A 14,550-nucleotide genomic window follows, 5' to 3' on the forward strand; every position below is an offset into this window, starting at 1 on the left:
CTTTATTTGCATGGTCGCCGAAACGACAACACTCGTGTCCTTTGCAAGATATTCCGAATCGCACAAGCAGCTGCGTGATCTCGCCACCGTAGCGTTGATTTTTTTGGCCAGAGTTCGCGCGCACACATGTTTATGATCGCAGCCATTGGAATGTATGTACTATACGTACAGTGATTCAAGTGCAAACAGCGAGGTGCGTTTCCTTTTTTTTTGCGAATCCCAGCATAACGCAATAGGAACGAAGATGTGCGACCAACTCGGACGTGTCACGTATGCCACCTGTGGCACGTCACAGTTGGTCGTGTACATCTCCGCGGCCTTCGCTCTTCGCTCGGCTTTGCAAAAGCTACGCATTCCGCCGCCCGCATTCGAAGGGCTGCAGATGGTATACGTGCGTATGTTAGTGTGTATTAAATTTGGGGTTTGACGCGCCGAAACGACGATCATCTAGATTACGGGGCGCGCCGCAGTGGAGAGAGTCAGGATTAATTTTTACCGCATTTGGTTCTTTAACGTGCGCCCGAAACACGGTAGGTGAAGTCTTTTTGCATTCCGCTGCCATCGGACTGCGGCTGCCATGCTCGGGAATCAAACCCATGATCTCGCGTTCAGCATCCCAGCTTTTTCAACTCCTATAACACAGAACGAGTGAATAGCAAAACATTATCATCCTGCCCCTGTGCTTATGTGGGCTACTATATCACATTGGTTGTTTCTGGGAAAATAAATATTAATAAACCACTTACTTTTTTCACAGTTATACGTTCGAATGCTACAGAGCTAGTAATTAGCCACACACCGTTGCAGAAAGTGTTTTCTCAGAACTTCTGGTTTGAGCGAGTGGCTTTAACTCAAGTGCTATCCAAACACGTATCTACACCTTCTGTCTCCCCTCTCTCTCCTCCCCTTCTCCCATCCCCCAGCGTAGGGTAGCCAACCAGACTATTGACTGGTTAACATCCCTGCCTTCCTGTATTCCTCTCTCTCTCTTTGACTCAGTGCTAGAACGCACCTGTGCCAGCTAGCCAGTTTTTCGTCAAATTTTCATCAGTCTCTGGAGCGCTTTCCGCGTCCTGGCTTGAGGTGACGGACGCGGAACGTTCCGCAGGCTCGTGCAGCCAGAAGTCTGCAACTGCAAGCTCTTCTATGAGTCAAGGCACCTGGTCAACCACCAGTGAACGCCCCAGAGAGACTCTTACTCCTGTGGCCATGGATGCAGAGCCTATTGCCGGCCCGTCTGGCCAGATCACTACATTGACAAGCTCCTCAAGGAAACGAGGCACCTGGTCCAGCACCAGTGAAGACACAGAGGTCTACTCAATCACAGGTGACGACTCATCCGATGACAGCTTCGTGTCGGTGAGGAGCCGAAGGGCTAAAAGGAGGCTTATCAAGGCGTCGTCACCAGCGAGTACGTCAACCATGCAGGCAGGCAGTGAACGCTGGCCGCACACCATCCTCTTCATGCCAGATGATTCTTCCGTCAATCTTCGAGTATTGAACAGGCAAGCTCTCTCTGTTTTTCTTGAGGGAAAGGCGCCAAACGAAATCAAGGAAGTCCGGCTGAACACACGAAAGAATGTTCTAGCTGTCGACACAACCCGTGGAACCACGCTGGAGACGCTACGACAGATAACAGAATTGGGGAACATAAAAGTACGACCGATCATACCTATGGATGGGGCCTGCACTGCAGGCGTGATCTACGACGTTGACTTGGCTATTTCGAACTCGGACCTGCCAATTCTAATCAAACCGGCATACGAAGGAGTGGTCATCACGCACGTATGCCGACTCGGCAACAGCCGTTGTGTGAAGATTGTGTTCAAGGGGGATTCCATCCCTTCACACGTAAAGGTCGGTCACTTCCGACATGTCGTACGGCGGTTTGTCCCAAAGCCGCTTCAATGCCACAAGTGCTTCAAGATCGGGCATGTTAAGGGCGCCTGCGCAAACTCCCCAATGTGCCCCCGGTGCGCGGAGTCACACACTGTAGATGTCTGCCGTGCAACAAACTTTAGGTGTGGCAACTGTAAAGGCACCCATGAAGCGACGTCTAAAGAATGCCCAAGACTCAAAAAAGAGTTCGAAGTTCTGAAGCAAATGGTCAGGGATAACTCAACCCATAGAGAAGCCTCAGAAAAGATCCGGCGTTGACGTCGTCATCGACGAAAACGCTCAAGACAGGGTGGAGTTCGTGCGCCGCTTGTGCCAACGCCAACATCCTCAAATAGAATGCCCGAGAGCACAAGGAGACCTCAGACGGGAAACGCTGCCCCCGTGGAAGAGCGGCCGACGCTTGCAAGCTATCAGTCTTCTAAGGAGCCTCCACGCTTGACGCTCCCATCGAAGCCCGCTTCTGTTGGTGAGGCTTCAACAGTCGACTGCCAAATGATCCCGGTGCTGCGATCTATTGTGAATGTCATCAGGGCCATGCTGACAAGCATTGACACTCCATCTGCTCGAAGTGGGCTACAAGTGCTCGACGCGCTGAGCCCCGTCCTAGCAAGCCTTGAGTGAAGCCATGACTGACAATCACCAGTCATTTCGTAAGGAGGTCAGAGAAGCGTCGATCCTTCAGTGGAACGCGAGAGGTCTAAGATCTCGCATCGCCGATTTTCGTCAATTTGTTCTCACTAACCGATTTCCAATCATTGTCATCTGTGAACCAAGATTATCCCATCCAATAAGACTATCCGGCTACGAGTCAACATTCTCATCAAGCGACATCAAAAGCAGCAAGGTCGTCGTGTTTATTCGCCGTGAACTTACTTACGTCGTTCATCCGGTGCAACCTCATGACGACAATCAGTATGTGTGCATGACTGTTAAAAATAGGAATGTCACCTTTGCATTCTTGGGGGTGTATCTGTCTCCATCAAGCCGATTTGACACCAAAAGGCTAGAAGACATCTTAAAAACACAACCTGGTCCATGGATTATCACCGGGGACTTCAATGCACACCATACCATTTGGGGAAGCTCTAAGGTTAACGCGACGGGAAGACGACTAGCTTTCTTGGCTTCCAACAACGGTCTCTACCTGCTGAATGACGCGAGTCCAACATTTCTGCGGGGAATAACGTACAGCAGCTGCCTCGATTTGACTTTCGTCTCCCACCGCCTCGCCACACATGTTAAGTGGTTTTTGGACATTGAAACGCACGGAAGTGACCACATCCCCACTTACCTCAAGATCACGGGAATGTCTGACACGTATACGTCCACCACAATACGAAGAATAGACTGGACTGTCTTTAAATCCCACATTGAGGACGCTTGTCACAAAGGCCTCTCTTGTGGACTTCAACAAGCTATCAAGGAAACGGCACAGACAGCCACGCGCACACTCACGTGTTCTCCAAGGTATTCTGAATTCGACCTGGAATTGGAGCGGCTTCGTGCGATTCGCCGTCGTGCCGAAAGAAGATATCGACGCACTAAGTCAATTCAGGATCTAAGAACAGCCAGGCGAATGCAAAAGAAGATACAACGCCGCATGGACAAACTAGAGGCTCAGCGGTGGTCGAAATTTTGTGCGTCGCTAGATCCCCGCAAACCGCTATCGCAAATACGGAGAACTGTGCGTGGTCTACGTTCTGTTCCGGAACAGCGTTTCCCGTTTAAGGCTCTAGCACTATTCCAGCGCCGACAAGACATTGATGTGGCGGAAGACTTCTGTGCTATGGTTGCGGGCCAGCCAACTCGTACAGGTTCGCTTACATTGAACCGTATTCCAGATTCACGAGATTCACGCATGGATCTGCTTTTCACGACGCAAGAGCTTGACGCGGCGCTCGCCCTATGTAATCGGTCGTCGTCGCCTGGTCCGGATGGCATATCTTACCGCATGCTATGTCACCTTGGTGAACGGGCACGAAGAACACTCCTTAATATCTATAACGAGTCGTGGCAGGAGGGCAACGTTCCCCAAGATTGGAAGATCAGCCGCCTGGTACCGCTTCTTAAGCCTGGCAAGTCTCCCTTAGAGATTACTTCATACCGACCAATTGCGCTGGCAAGTTGCGTTTGGAAGGTAATGGAGCGAATGATCCTCGCCAGACTTGAGTGGTACCTTGAACACTACGAAATCTACCCGGACGCCATGGCTGGTTTTCGACGTCACCGATGTTCTATCGACAACGTTATCGATCTGGTAACTTATGTTCAACACCAAAAGACGTGTAAGAGGTTATCTGTCGCAATGTTCTTAGACATAAAGGGAGCCTACGACAACGTTCTTCATGACGCCATACTTGAAGCATTGGAATCGGTGGGCCTAGGCGGTCCATTATATCGTTGGACTCGCAGTTATTTACATCGGCGGTCTCTCTTTCTTAACACTGAAGCTGGCCCAACCTCGCAATACTATACGCACCATGGAGTTCCACAAGGCGGTGTCTTGAGTCCCACACTTTTCAACCTTGTTCTCATTGGTCTCGTGGAACGACTTCCGAGCACAGTTAAAATATCAATGTATGCCGATGACATCTGCGTCTGGGCATCTGGTGTGACACGGCCGCAAGTACGCGCCAGGCTTCAAAAAGCTGCCACGTCAACATCGGCATACTTAAATGAACAAGGCCTCAAGATCACGCCAGATAAATGCGCATTGGTCGCGTTTAGCCGAAAGCCAATGAGATCATACGATGTCTCTATTGACGGTCAAAGCATACCTTATGTCAGGACGCACCGATTCTTAGGCGTAATAATTGATCGTGACCTCTGCTGGAGTCCTCATGTGGCCTACCTAAAGAAGCGCCTGACAGATATCTCTAATGTGTTTAAGTTTCTTGGAGGAAATGTCTGGGGTACTTCAGTAAATGCAATGATGCAGCTGTACAGGACGCTCTTTCTTGGGTACTTGCGATACAGCTTGCCTGTGCTGACCAACACCTGCAGAAGTAATATCCGCACACTCGAAAGCGTCCAGGCCCAGGCACTTAGAGTGTGTCTTGGATTGCCGCGGTGTTCGTCAACGGCTGAAACAATTGCCATTGCACACGATTTCCCAGCCAAGACCCATACAGTCATGGAAGCGCTCAGAGCACACGTAAGACACCTTGCTCGAGCCCCTGCCCATCATCTAGCCTCACTGCCAGAGGATCGACCACGTGCTTCCTTTTGCGAAACAGTCCTGCCTTATCGTGCATACCTTCCATCAGGTTATACAGCTCCAGCGAAAGTTCCGTTTCCACCATGGTGCTTGGCTCGAGCAAATGTTCGACTAATGGTACCAGGAATACGAACAAAGGCCCAACTCTCGTCCCAGCACTCAAGCAGCTTTCACTGCTCTTGCTGTATGAGACTTACAACGATCATCATCATCTTTATACTGACGCTTCAACCACGGTGAATGGGTCTGCAGGATCGGTGATCTTTCCTGCAAAACCTTCCACAATTAAGATTCGACTATCTCACCAGACTACATCGACTGCCGCGGAGCTTGCTGCTATTCGTTGTGCACTTCGTGTAATTTCTGAAGAACTACCCAGGAAATGGAGCGTGTTCACTGACTCCAAGGCTGCTCTTCATTGTTTGGTTTCTGCCCTACGCCGAGGACCCCACGAACAACTAGTTATGGAAATCCGACTGCTGCTTCACCACCTCGTCGAGCAAGGACACGACATCACGTTGCAGTGGATTCCAAGCCACTGTGGCATAATGGGCAATGAACTTGCCGACGCAGCAGCACGATCTGCACACGAGGAGGGCTTACAAGACTCCATTCCATTCTCAAGAACAGACGCTGCAACGAAAATTCGTGTGCTTGCAGATGAAGCCATCAAAACTTTATGGAACACACCCAGCTTAAAGCATACACGTCTACACCGACTGGACCCATCCCTTCGACTTCGACCCCCGCCTGGACTCTCTCGACTCGAAACAGCAGTACTTTGCCGACTGTGGCTTGGTGTCGCCTATACAAGATCCTTCGCCTTCCGAGTCGGTATGGATGACAGCGCGGCTTTCAGACACTGCGGCGGCGAAGAGACTATCGAACACGTGCTTTGCCACTGTCCTCGATACAGCGCGCACCGGCTGTCACTAGCGACCGCGTTGGCGCGCCTTGACGACAGGCCACTTTCAGAACAGTCAGTTTTGGAATGCCGACGTGAACTGTCGTCGCAGCAAAAGTCGGTCAAGGCTCTGTTGACTTTTCTACGTGACAGTGGCCTATTAGAAAGACTCTAATGACCCCATTTCGTCCCTTCTCATATTTTTTTTTCTCATGCTTCCATTTTTGTCACGCTCTTCTTTCCGTCTTTATTTCCCCTTTCCCTTCCCCTAGTGCAGGGTAGCAAACCGGACGTTTTAAGTCTGGTTAACCTCCCTGCCTTCCTTTCATTTGCATCTCTCTCTTTCTCGGTTTCACTTACAGGAAGTCTGCCGAAATATATGTCTATTTAGAAACTGGTGATTCACACGTATCTCGCGACATTTCATGCAGAACTTCAGGGGGATGCCGACTGTCGTAGAGCACCACCTAAGTCAATGCACGTCGCAGGAGCAGCACAAATTTCTAAACTTTCCGTGGACACATTTTGATGTTTGCTCTGGTGAAAACGTACGCGCGTGTATGTATGCGCGTCATTCTTCAAACTCCAGAAAGGGAGCACAAGTAGAGAGAAGAAAGGAAGTGTCAATAAGAGCAGCTTATAATACCCGAGGACAAAAGTTACAGAACATCAAAGTAACAATAAACTGTGACAATATGGAACATACGCAAGCTTCGTGCTACAAAGGAAGCAATAATTCTAATAACGGGCGCCACATTAAACCACCATAACTGCAAGCATGCTTGATTCATCTATATATCATTCCCTAGCTTCATTAAGCGCATGGAAAGCAGCGCATTAAGTATATATCGCCTCCTGTGACGATCACCTTAACCTCTTTGCCTCGCGAATTCGGCAGCCAGGATGCTTTTACTGTCGCGTGCTCGTAAATTACCTCGGCGCCCAAGTTTCGCGACTAATGCTTCGCTAAGAACCACACCCATGTCGTTTCTTTCCCACGGTTTCGAGCTGAGGACAGTTCGCTGCCGCCACCTTTTTATGTGCATCTGTATACCGCAGCGCCGACCGAAACAACGGCGCAGCCGGGGCAGCCAAAGCGTCTCGAGTTTGCAAGGTTTCTCGCCTTCCCAGCGCTCATTGTCTTTCCAGCCGAGCCAGCGGAGCGTTTACTGCGGTCACCGAAGGCTGGCATAACGGTTGTAATCGCGCGAGTGTTCATCGATTCCGGCCGTTGAGATGATCGCCGATAGCACTCGATTTTGGGTGCGGCAAGAAACACGAGGGGGAAAGGAATCGATGAGGCCGAGATAAAACGCGGAATGGAATCAACGTTACAGTGATCGCCGTGGAGTCGCGACAACAAATGCAAATAGACGAACTCGCGAAGGAAAAGCCCGCGTCGTTAGCTGCCGCTGACAAGGACAATGGTTACTTCTGCTTGAGCGTAGTATAATAAGTCTCCTAGGTTTCCCCGACGGGATTCTTTCGTGGCAATGGACGGAGGGAGGGCATTTTGTAACCTTGTAGTCTACTTAACGCGAACACTAACTGGCAACACCAGCGCTGGCCGGCCGGTCGTCTGTAGCTTCTGAACCCCTCTCTTTACAAAGTGTTCTTGGTACGAAAAGCCGGTGACTCATAAACGTCCGCCGTCGATCCTCACCCGCATCGCACAATGAACGATGTGTGCCTCTGATTAGGCAAAAAGAGTCGGGAGGCGTTTCGAAATAAGCAAGCGCGGTTGCAGGGTTCTGGTAAGAGCCGACCGCAAGGGGGGGAGGGGGGAGGGAATTAGACTACTTCACCGGACGAGGCATTATACACTTTGAAGTAAGCGTCCGGTTCGAGCAGCAGTCAATAAGCATAGAGCGAAGAGCGCTTGGCGAGGGCTCACCGTAAATCTATTCCGCTCTGCAATGCGAAGACCGGCAACTGGCGCCATTCAAAGTAGTGATGCAAGGGGCTTTGAGGGAAAGAGGGGACGCATTAGTGAGCCCACGCTCAGGAACGCTCAAGCACGGCTCGTGTTGAGAGGAGCAAATGAGGCAAGCGTGAGAAGCGAGAGTGGTGCGGTGTACGGAGGAAACGGCATACACGGTCTCACCATGCACGTTTCTAGGAATAGACACTATTATGAGGGGAAGTTGGCGGCATGCGATTTTCAATAGATGCTAACCAGTGGGCAAGACGTGGGGGAAGCCGCGTTTGCACCTATACCCTCACGAGAAATCGTGAATATATGCGCTGCTCGGGGGAAGGGGGCGACGAGATCTCGCGGTGGAGTAAAAGCGAGAGAAAGAGTAAAGGGGTGCACTCCAGGCACGTCTTCTGGTTGTGCGCAAAACAAACGAACGCACACGCGCACACCTCGACCGTACGCACGCACACATGCACACATACCCCTGAGACACTTAAGAAGCAATGGACGCGAAAAAGCGAAGGAGCCTAAGACCCCGTCGAGGACAGAGGAATGACGCCGCTCATTGTGCCGGACGGTTCCTGCGCGGAATTTTAACGAGATCGGGAGGGGCCTGCCAGGGTGCAACCTGTATATATATAAAAGGGGGACAGCGGTCGCCAGCGGTGGCGGAACGACAAAAAGCTTTGAAATCTGAGCACCCGACGACCACCACTCGGAGTGTAACGGCACCACCCGGATATTCAGTGTGCACGTCGAGCGGCGACCCGTAAACGTCATGAAGGTGAGTACAGTGCACTGACAGTGTTGCGGACTGTGCGTGATACATCGATGCGGCGAAGAATCGGGAAAAAAGAAAATGGTAACCGCGGCACGATCAGCGCGACCAGCGTGTGCGCGTTCCAAGTTGGACGAAGCTCCCACTGCCCGGTTGCGCGCTTCCGTGGGCGTTGCCTGCCCGATTGTTGTTACGCCTAACTTACAACACTTGCGGGTGTCGCACTTGTTCGCAAGGGGAACTGGTCATCGGCAGTGGTCGCCATTGAGTGTAGCAGTTAACATGTGTAGTTGTGAATTAGAAAAGTTACATCCACGTATTTTAACATCGTACGGCGTGACAATAAGCGTGATAGAGAAGCGTGACGCTATAGCTTGCAACTTTAGCGTGAAATTAGCTCACCAGTGTCCAGTTCAGACTACCGTTTTTATTGGCTGCTCTTATGATGTGCTAAAATAGAGGAAAACAAACGGACACCGCTTTGTTCTGCTTGAATAGGTACTATTAGGGCTGCTTTATTTACTAGTACTGTACGCACCAGTGTTTCCTAGACCAAACAAGCAAATCGGCGCGAATATGAAGGCTGAGCGGAATGTGGCCAGTGTAATATTTCCGGGTTGACTATTCAAATGTGTACACTTGATCATTCTCACACATCTTCTTGGGCAATATTTTAGAAATCAGCCTGAAACTTGATCTCAATCAACCAAGACAACAAGCCAGCATTAGAAATGGATATCAACATTCCTGTAATTCAGGTATCAGGTAATTAGAAAGGGATGTCATCAATCAGGTAATTGAGACACCTGAGTGATAAAACCAAAATTTCTGTCTGCATGACTTTCACAGAATATGAAAAGGAGTGTGATTCAACAGCGATACCAGCAGACATGAAGGAATTGTGTACTCGAGGAAAAGAGAAAGGATACGTAAACACCTTAAGAAATATCAACTAAGATTCTGCAACTACCTTAATTATCCGCAAGAGAAGCTGCAAAATACCAATTAGAAAGGGAGTCGGGTAAGGGGACGCAATCTCTCCAATGCTATCCGGTGCATGCTTAGAAAAAGTAACCAACGTGTTAATAATAATAATAATAATGATAATAATATTTGGGGTTTTACGTGCCAAAACCACTTTCTGATTATGAGGCACGCCGTAGTGGAGGACTCCGGAAATTTTGACCACCTGGGGTTCTTTAACGTGCACCTAAATCTAAGCACACGGGTGTTTTCGCATTTCGCCCCCATCGAAATGCGGCCGCCGTGGCCGGGAGCCAACGTGTTAGACTAGGAACCTTTGAGTGTGTAAATGAACGGGAAACATGCCATCAACCAGCGTTTTGCAAATGACATAGCCCTGTTCAACAGCCATGAAGATCACTAGCAACAAATTGTTTAGGGCTTTCAGAAGTGAGGACAATGTCCAGAGGTATGTTTGTATGTTGATGTGCAGAAGACTAGGGTAATGTTCAATGGTTTGGCAAGACAGTATATATAGTTATGATTGGCAAGCAGCCTTTAGAAGTTGTGCAATGCGAATTAACTATGCTAGTTAATATCAGGGCCCTTGACCACGAAAAAAATCAGATAAAAAGAAAAAGGAAGACCTTGGAACGCACATGGCAGGCACTACCGAATCATAGCCAGCCGCTTGCTGTTAGAATTTAAAAGAAAAGCTTACCATAATAGAATTCTGTTGGCACTAACATGTGCTGCAGAAACTTGTAAGTTGACAGCGAAGCTTGAGAAGAAGCTGAGGTCTGCACAGAGAAGCAACGGAACAAGAAATAATAGGCACATTAGGAGACAACGGTGTGGATTCCGAATCGATTAGACCAAGTTTTTATTTTCAGCTTCCTTTTATTTGCTGCAGATCATTTCAATATCCAGAGTGTAGGAAAGATGCCTGTTGAAAACGTACCCGGTCAACTGCCGAAGAAGCAAATGAATTTGGATGTAATTTTTTCCGACTTCATTTTTTTTTTGGTGACTCAAAAAAAGGCCCACCATTTCTTATTTCTCCGGAGGTTTAGGCTGTTTGGACAAAACGATGCACCCATGCTGCATACCGTACAGCTAGCTTACGTTGCATTCCTTTGATCTGTGCTATCCTTCTTGTGCATCCTGTTTTCTTACTTATAATGTTGCCTTCTAATCGCAGATTTCTTTTTTTTTCGATCCTTTCACTTATCCGTATTATTGTGTACGCTGGTGCTTCACAAGACGTGCCTAATAGAAAAGAAAGCACCTAGTAGGAAATTCCAGGGAACGACTACTACATACAGAACACTAAGGTCAAAACCTTATGATTTCGTGTTCTGGAGAACATAATGGGGTACTGTTTCATTCTACTATGAAGAGCAAGGCCATTTATTTATTTATTTATTTATTTATTTATTTATTTATTTATTTACATTGCAACCCTAACAGTGTTATCGCAGGAGTGGGGTACAAAAAGAAATCAAAGGTGCCACGCATACAGCAAACAACAGGCTCAAGGCAAGGTTCTGAGCAGCCTGAAAAGCAACTCAGACTTTTCCTTTCATGTAGGTGCTTTGTATGCGTGTTCAATTTAGCACTGATGATATTATTCGAATGTTAGGTACAATAAGTGACCCAATTTTTTGCTTTATTTAAATTGGATATTGTGATGCATGTTCTGCCAACAAGAATGACGGTTTCTTCTGGAACAGGCATCCACATTGGCAGGTTGTTTATGCTGTTTTCGTTTGTTTTACGTTTTGTACACTGATTGTACTAATATTTTTTTGTTAAACAGAACCGCTGGGACCGTATGCTTGCGGACGGAATGCAAGCAGAACGTACATATAAATTTAGAGTCGGAAAAACAAGGCAGGGAGCGCGTGCAAGTACATAGGTTAATTTTAGCAATAAAGCAAATCGCTTCGATGTCGTGCAGAACAGTGCTGCGGACTACAGTCGATCGAATCATTAACAGTACCACGTCAGTGACGACTGGCTCGCCAGTCAGCTCCTTCTAATGATGCGAAGTGACGACATCGGCAAGAAGATCTTGATCTCTCGCTGATCACTCTTGGTCTTGCCACTTCCCGCCGTCAGAAGACGCTGGGCTGCAGGTAAGCCTAGAGTTACTGCGTAGGCTCCATTTAGGGAGTGAACATTTATACAGTAACTCTAGGGCAGTCGATGCTCGCCTGGTACTGTTAAAGAATCGTTCAAATGTACTGGTCTATACGGACCAAGACAAATTTCCCAGCTTATTTATTTGAATTACCGATCACGAACTGGTACTGCAAAGCTTTTAGCCATCGTGCAAGACGGTGGGGAAGTGTTGGAGGCCCCGACCTTTGGCATTTTCGACTGGTCACGGCGTCGCAGTGTTTTGGAAGCATTGCCCCAATGTGCCATATTCCGAAGCACTTTGGAACTTCCCCGAGACCCTGACGCTCATAAACGGAATGTATGCCCAATTCAATGTGATTGACGCAGGTACTGCTACTCTGCCTCTTCCTGTTCCTAAGGGAAGCCAACTGCGGAGTGGTCGAGGCACCCGCCTATGGCACGGCCTTGGTCCCTGAGACTGGAACGTCGTCACAGTACCGGTCTCAAGATGTAAGTCGGTGTGGCGCAGCAAGTATTATCAAACACAGAGTAGCAAGACGGCGTGCTATTTCGCTGCGCCTCTTATTTCATCCTGACACACGTTCATGCTATAGAAGTGTTGCGTTTAAGAGAGTGTCATGGTATAATTAGTTTGAAGCAAAAGGACAACATATCTTCGATAGCTAGAAATGATGTCGTATATTCTAGGACAAAAATAGCGTATAATAGTCAGGCTTGCTCTTTAAATGCACTGCCACACCTTTGAATTCGTATAATGAAATGAAGTCAGCTAAGTTCTCGCTAGAAGGTATAACTTTGCTTGATTTAATGGGGTAACAATATCGGCTGAGTGCCTTTTCTTGAATGTTGGAAGGAATCCTTTGAACTAAAATGTGTTTTTTTCCTCTGCGCACACGAGTGTGTCAGTAGCTTTAGCGACTAATACTGGATATATAAAACAAGGCCCTCTAGTGTACGTCGAAACACTATGTTGACGCATCTGTAAGGTCGAGCCGTGTAAGGTCGATTGTTGAAGCACTAGTTCCTTATTATGGAGAAACTTAAGCTGGTTTAACTAAACGTAGTCGATAAATGGGCTTTTCTGACGCTATGGTGTGTCGGTGTCCATCTGTTTTCCGTAGACTTTGTTCAAGTTGTGTGTAATCTTGAAAAGGAAAGGCAGGCATGTATAGGAAAAAAAATTAAAAGCGGACAAGTAAGGGGGCGGCGTGCCGGCGAGTTTTATATACACTCCATTTCATCCGCCTGTGTACATGCCGCTTTTATAGACGCTGTTCTATAGATGCATGATATACTGTTATAGTGCTGGAGAATAAGGCTCAATAAGGCTCAATGTTGGAACAAATAAAAAAAAATAAAACATGGATTTGGAGGCAGTTCGCAGCATTTAAGAAAACCGAGTTTTTGAAGAAACCATTGGAACTTAAATTGGTTCACCACCTAAAGAAATAAAAATCTGTCTTAGGGGTTTGATACTCCGAATATCTATGCAGATTTTTCAGACATGACTGGGTTGTCGTAAATTAAATTATGAGGTTTTACGTGCTAAAACCCCTTTCTGATTATGAGGCACGTCGTAGTCGGAGACTCCGGAAATTTAGACCACCTGGGTTTCTTTAACGTGCACTTAAATCTAACTAGGCGGGTGTTTTCGCATTTCGCCTCCATCGAAATGCGGCCTCCGCGGCTGGGATTCGATCCCGCGACCTCGTACTTAGCAGCCTGGGTTGTCATACGCGGAACTCGCAAAACTCGTACAAGATAATCATACAATAAGGCAGCAGTACCAAGCCGCTTGTTTGATTATGTAATGATGATTGCTCAAAACTCGGGGTTCGCACTCCCCTGTCTGTCGCTTGCTCTTTGAAGGGCACTGAGGCAATAAATTCGGCAGATACACTTAAGATTGCTTACGTGTGGGAATGCGAATGCATCGAATTTTTTTTGGTGAAATGTTGTTGTTTTCTCGCGCGTTCATTGCCCGTGAAAACTCCCGCCTGCCTTCTAACTGCACCTTGATAAGACCAAATCAAAACGCGCCAAGCCTATCAACGCGCTCACGTGCCCGCGAGGGGTGGCGCCACCTGTGACGTGACGTCGTGTGCAGTGCCGCATGTGACGTGACGCATGCCGTGACTGTGACGTCACGTGTGCAGTACCGCATGCACTAGGCACACCTTTAGCCAGCCAGAATGTTGGAGTCGCCTTGGTTTCGGAGAAGCCTGCTTGTCACGCATCCCGGAGGCTCGGGTTTTATTCCCACCTAGACCGAAAGTTATCAAATTGTATTTTCGACGCCATTAATTCACTTTGTTTACGGGAACCTCCCTGAAAAACTTGACGTCAGTTCGAGCACTTTGTAACCTGTTTTTAGCCTTTGCGCCGTCGGCCATTTTAGGTACCATCTTTCGGTCACGCCGACTGGGGCATATGATGCTTTCGCGTTATTAAAAGGAAATGTTCTCACAGTAGGCGTGGAGCACGCAACGGAGTCAAGTGCCAGGACTCTGCATGAAGCCTGCAGCACGTGAAACGGAACAATGAAGCCCCCCCTACAAAACTAAATTGCCGCCTAAAGGTTCACGATAACAACGGTCCTCATTGTCCGCACCGCATGGAGCATGGATCGTTATGGAAAACATCGGACCTCGTCGGAAAGTGTCCTTGAATCAAAGCGGCACTGTAAGAGCTCCTAAATCCGGATGCGGCCTGCGAGTTCTCATGCA

At 48.2% G+C, this 14,550-nt stretch overlaps 1 protein-coding gene across 1 annotated transcript in view; it reads left to right on the plus strand.

Annotated features, from left to right (window-relative positions):
* Positions 1-14,550, plus strand: part of LOC135920210 (fibroin heavy chain-like) — a 54,959-nt gene that overhangs the window by 38,057 nt on the left and 2,352 nt on the right. The window contains exons 10-11 of the mRNA XM_070539443.1: positions 8,660-8,722; positions 12,191-12,313. Of these exons, the coding sequence (XP_070395544.1) occupies positions 8,660-8,722; positions 12,191-12,313 (186 nt within the window). The remainder of the gene's footprint in view (positions 1-8,659; positions 8,723-12,190; positions 12,314-14,550) is intronic.

Source organism: Dermacentor albipictus, chromosome 5 (assembly GCF_038994185.2).
Source record: "Dermacentor albipictus isolate Rhodes 1998 colony chromosome 5, USDA_Dalb.pri_finalv2, whole genome shotgun sequence".
Classification (NCBI taxonomy): Eukaryota; Metazoa; Arthropoda; class Arachnida; order Ixodida; family Ixodidae; genus Dermacentor; species Dermacentor albipictus.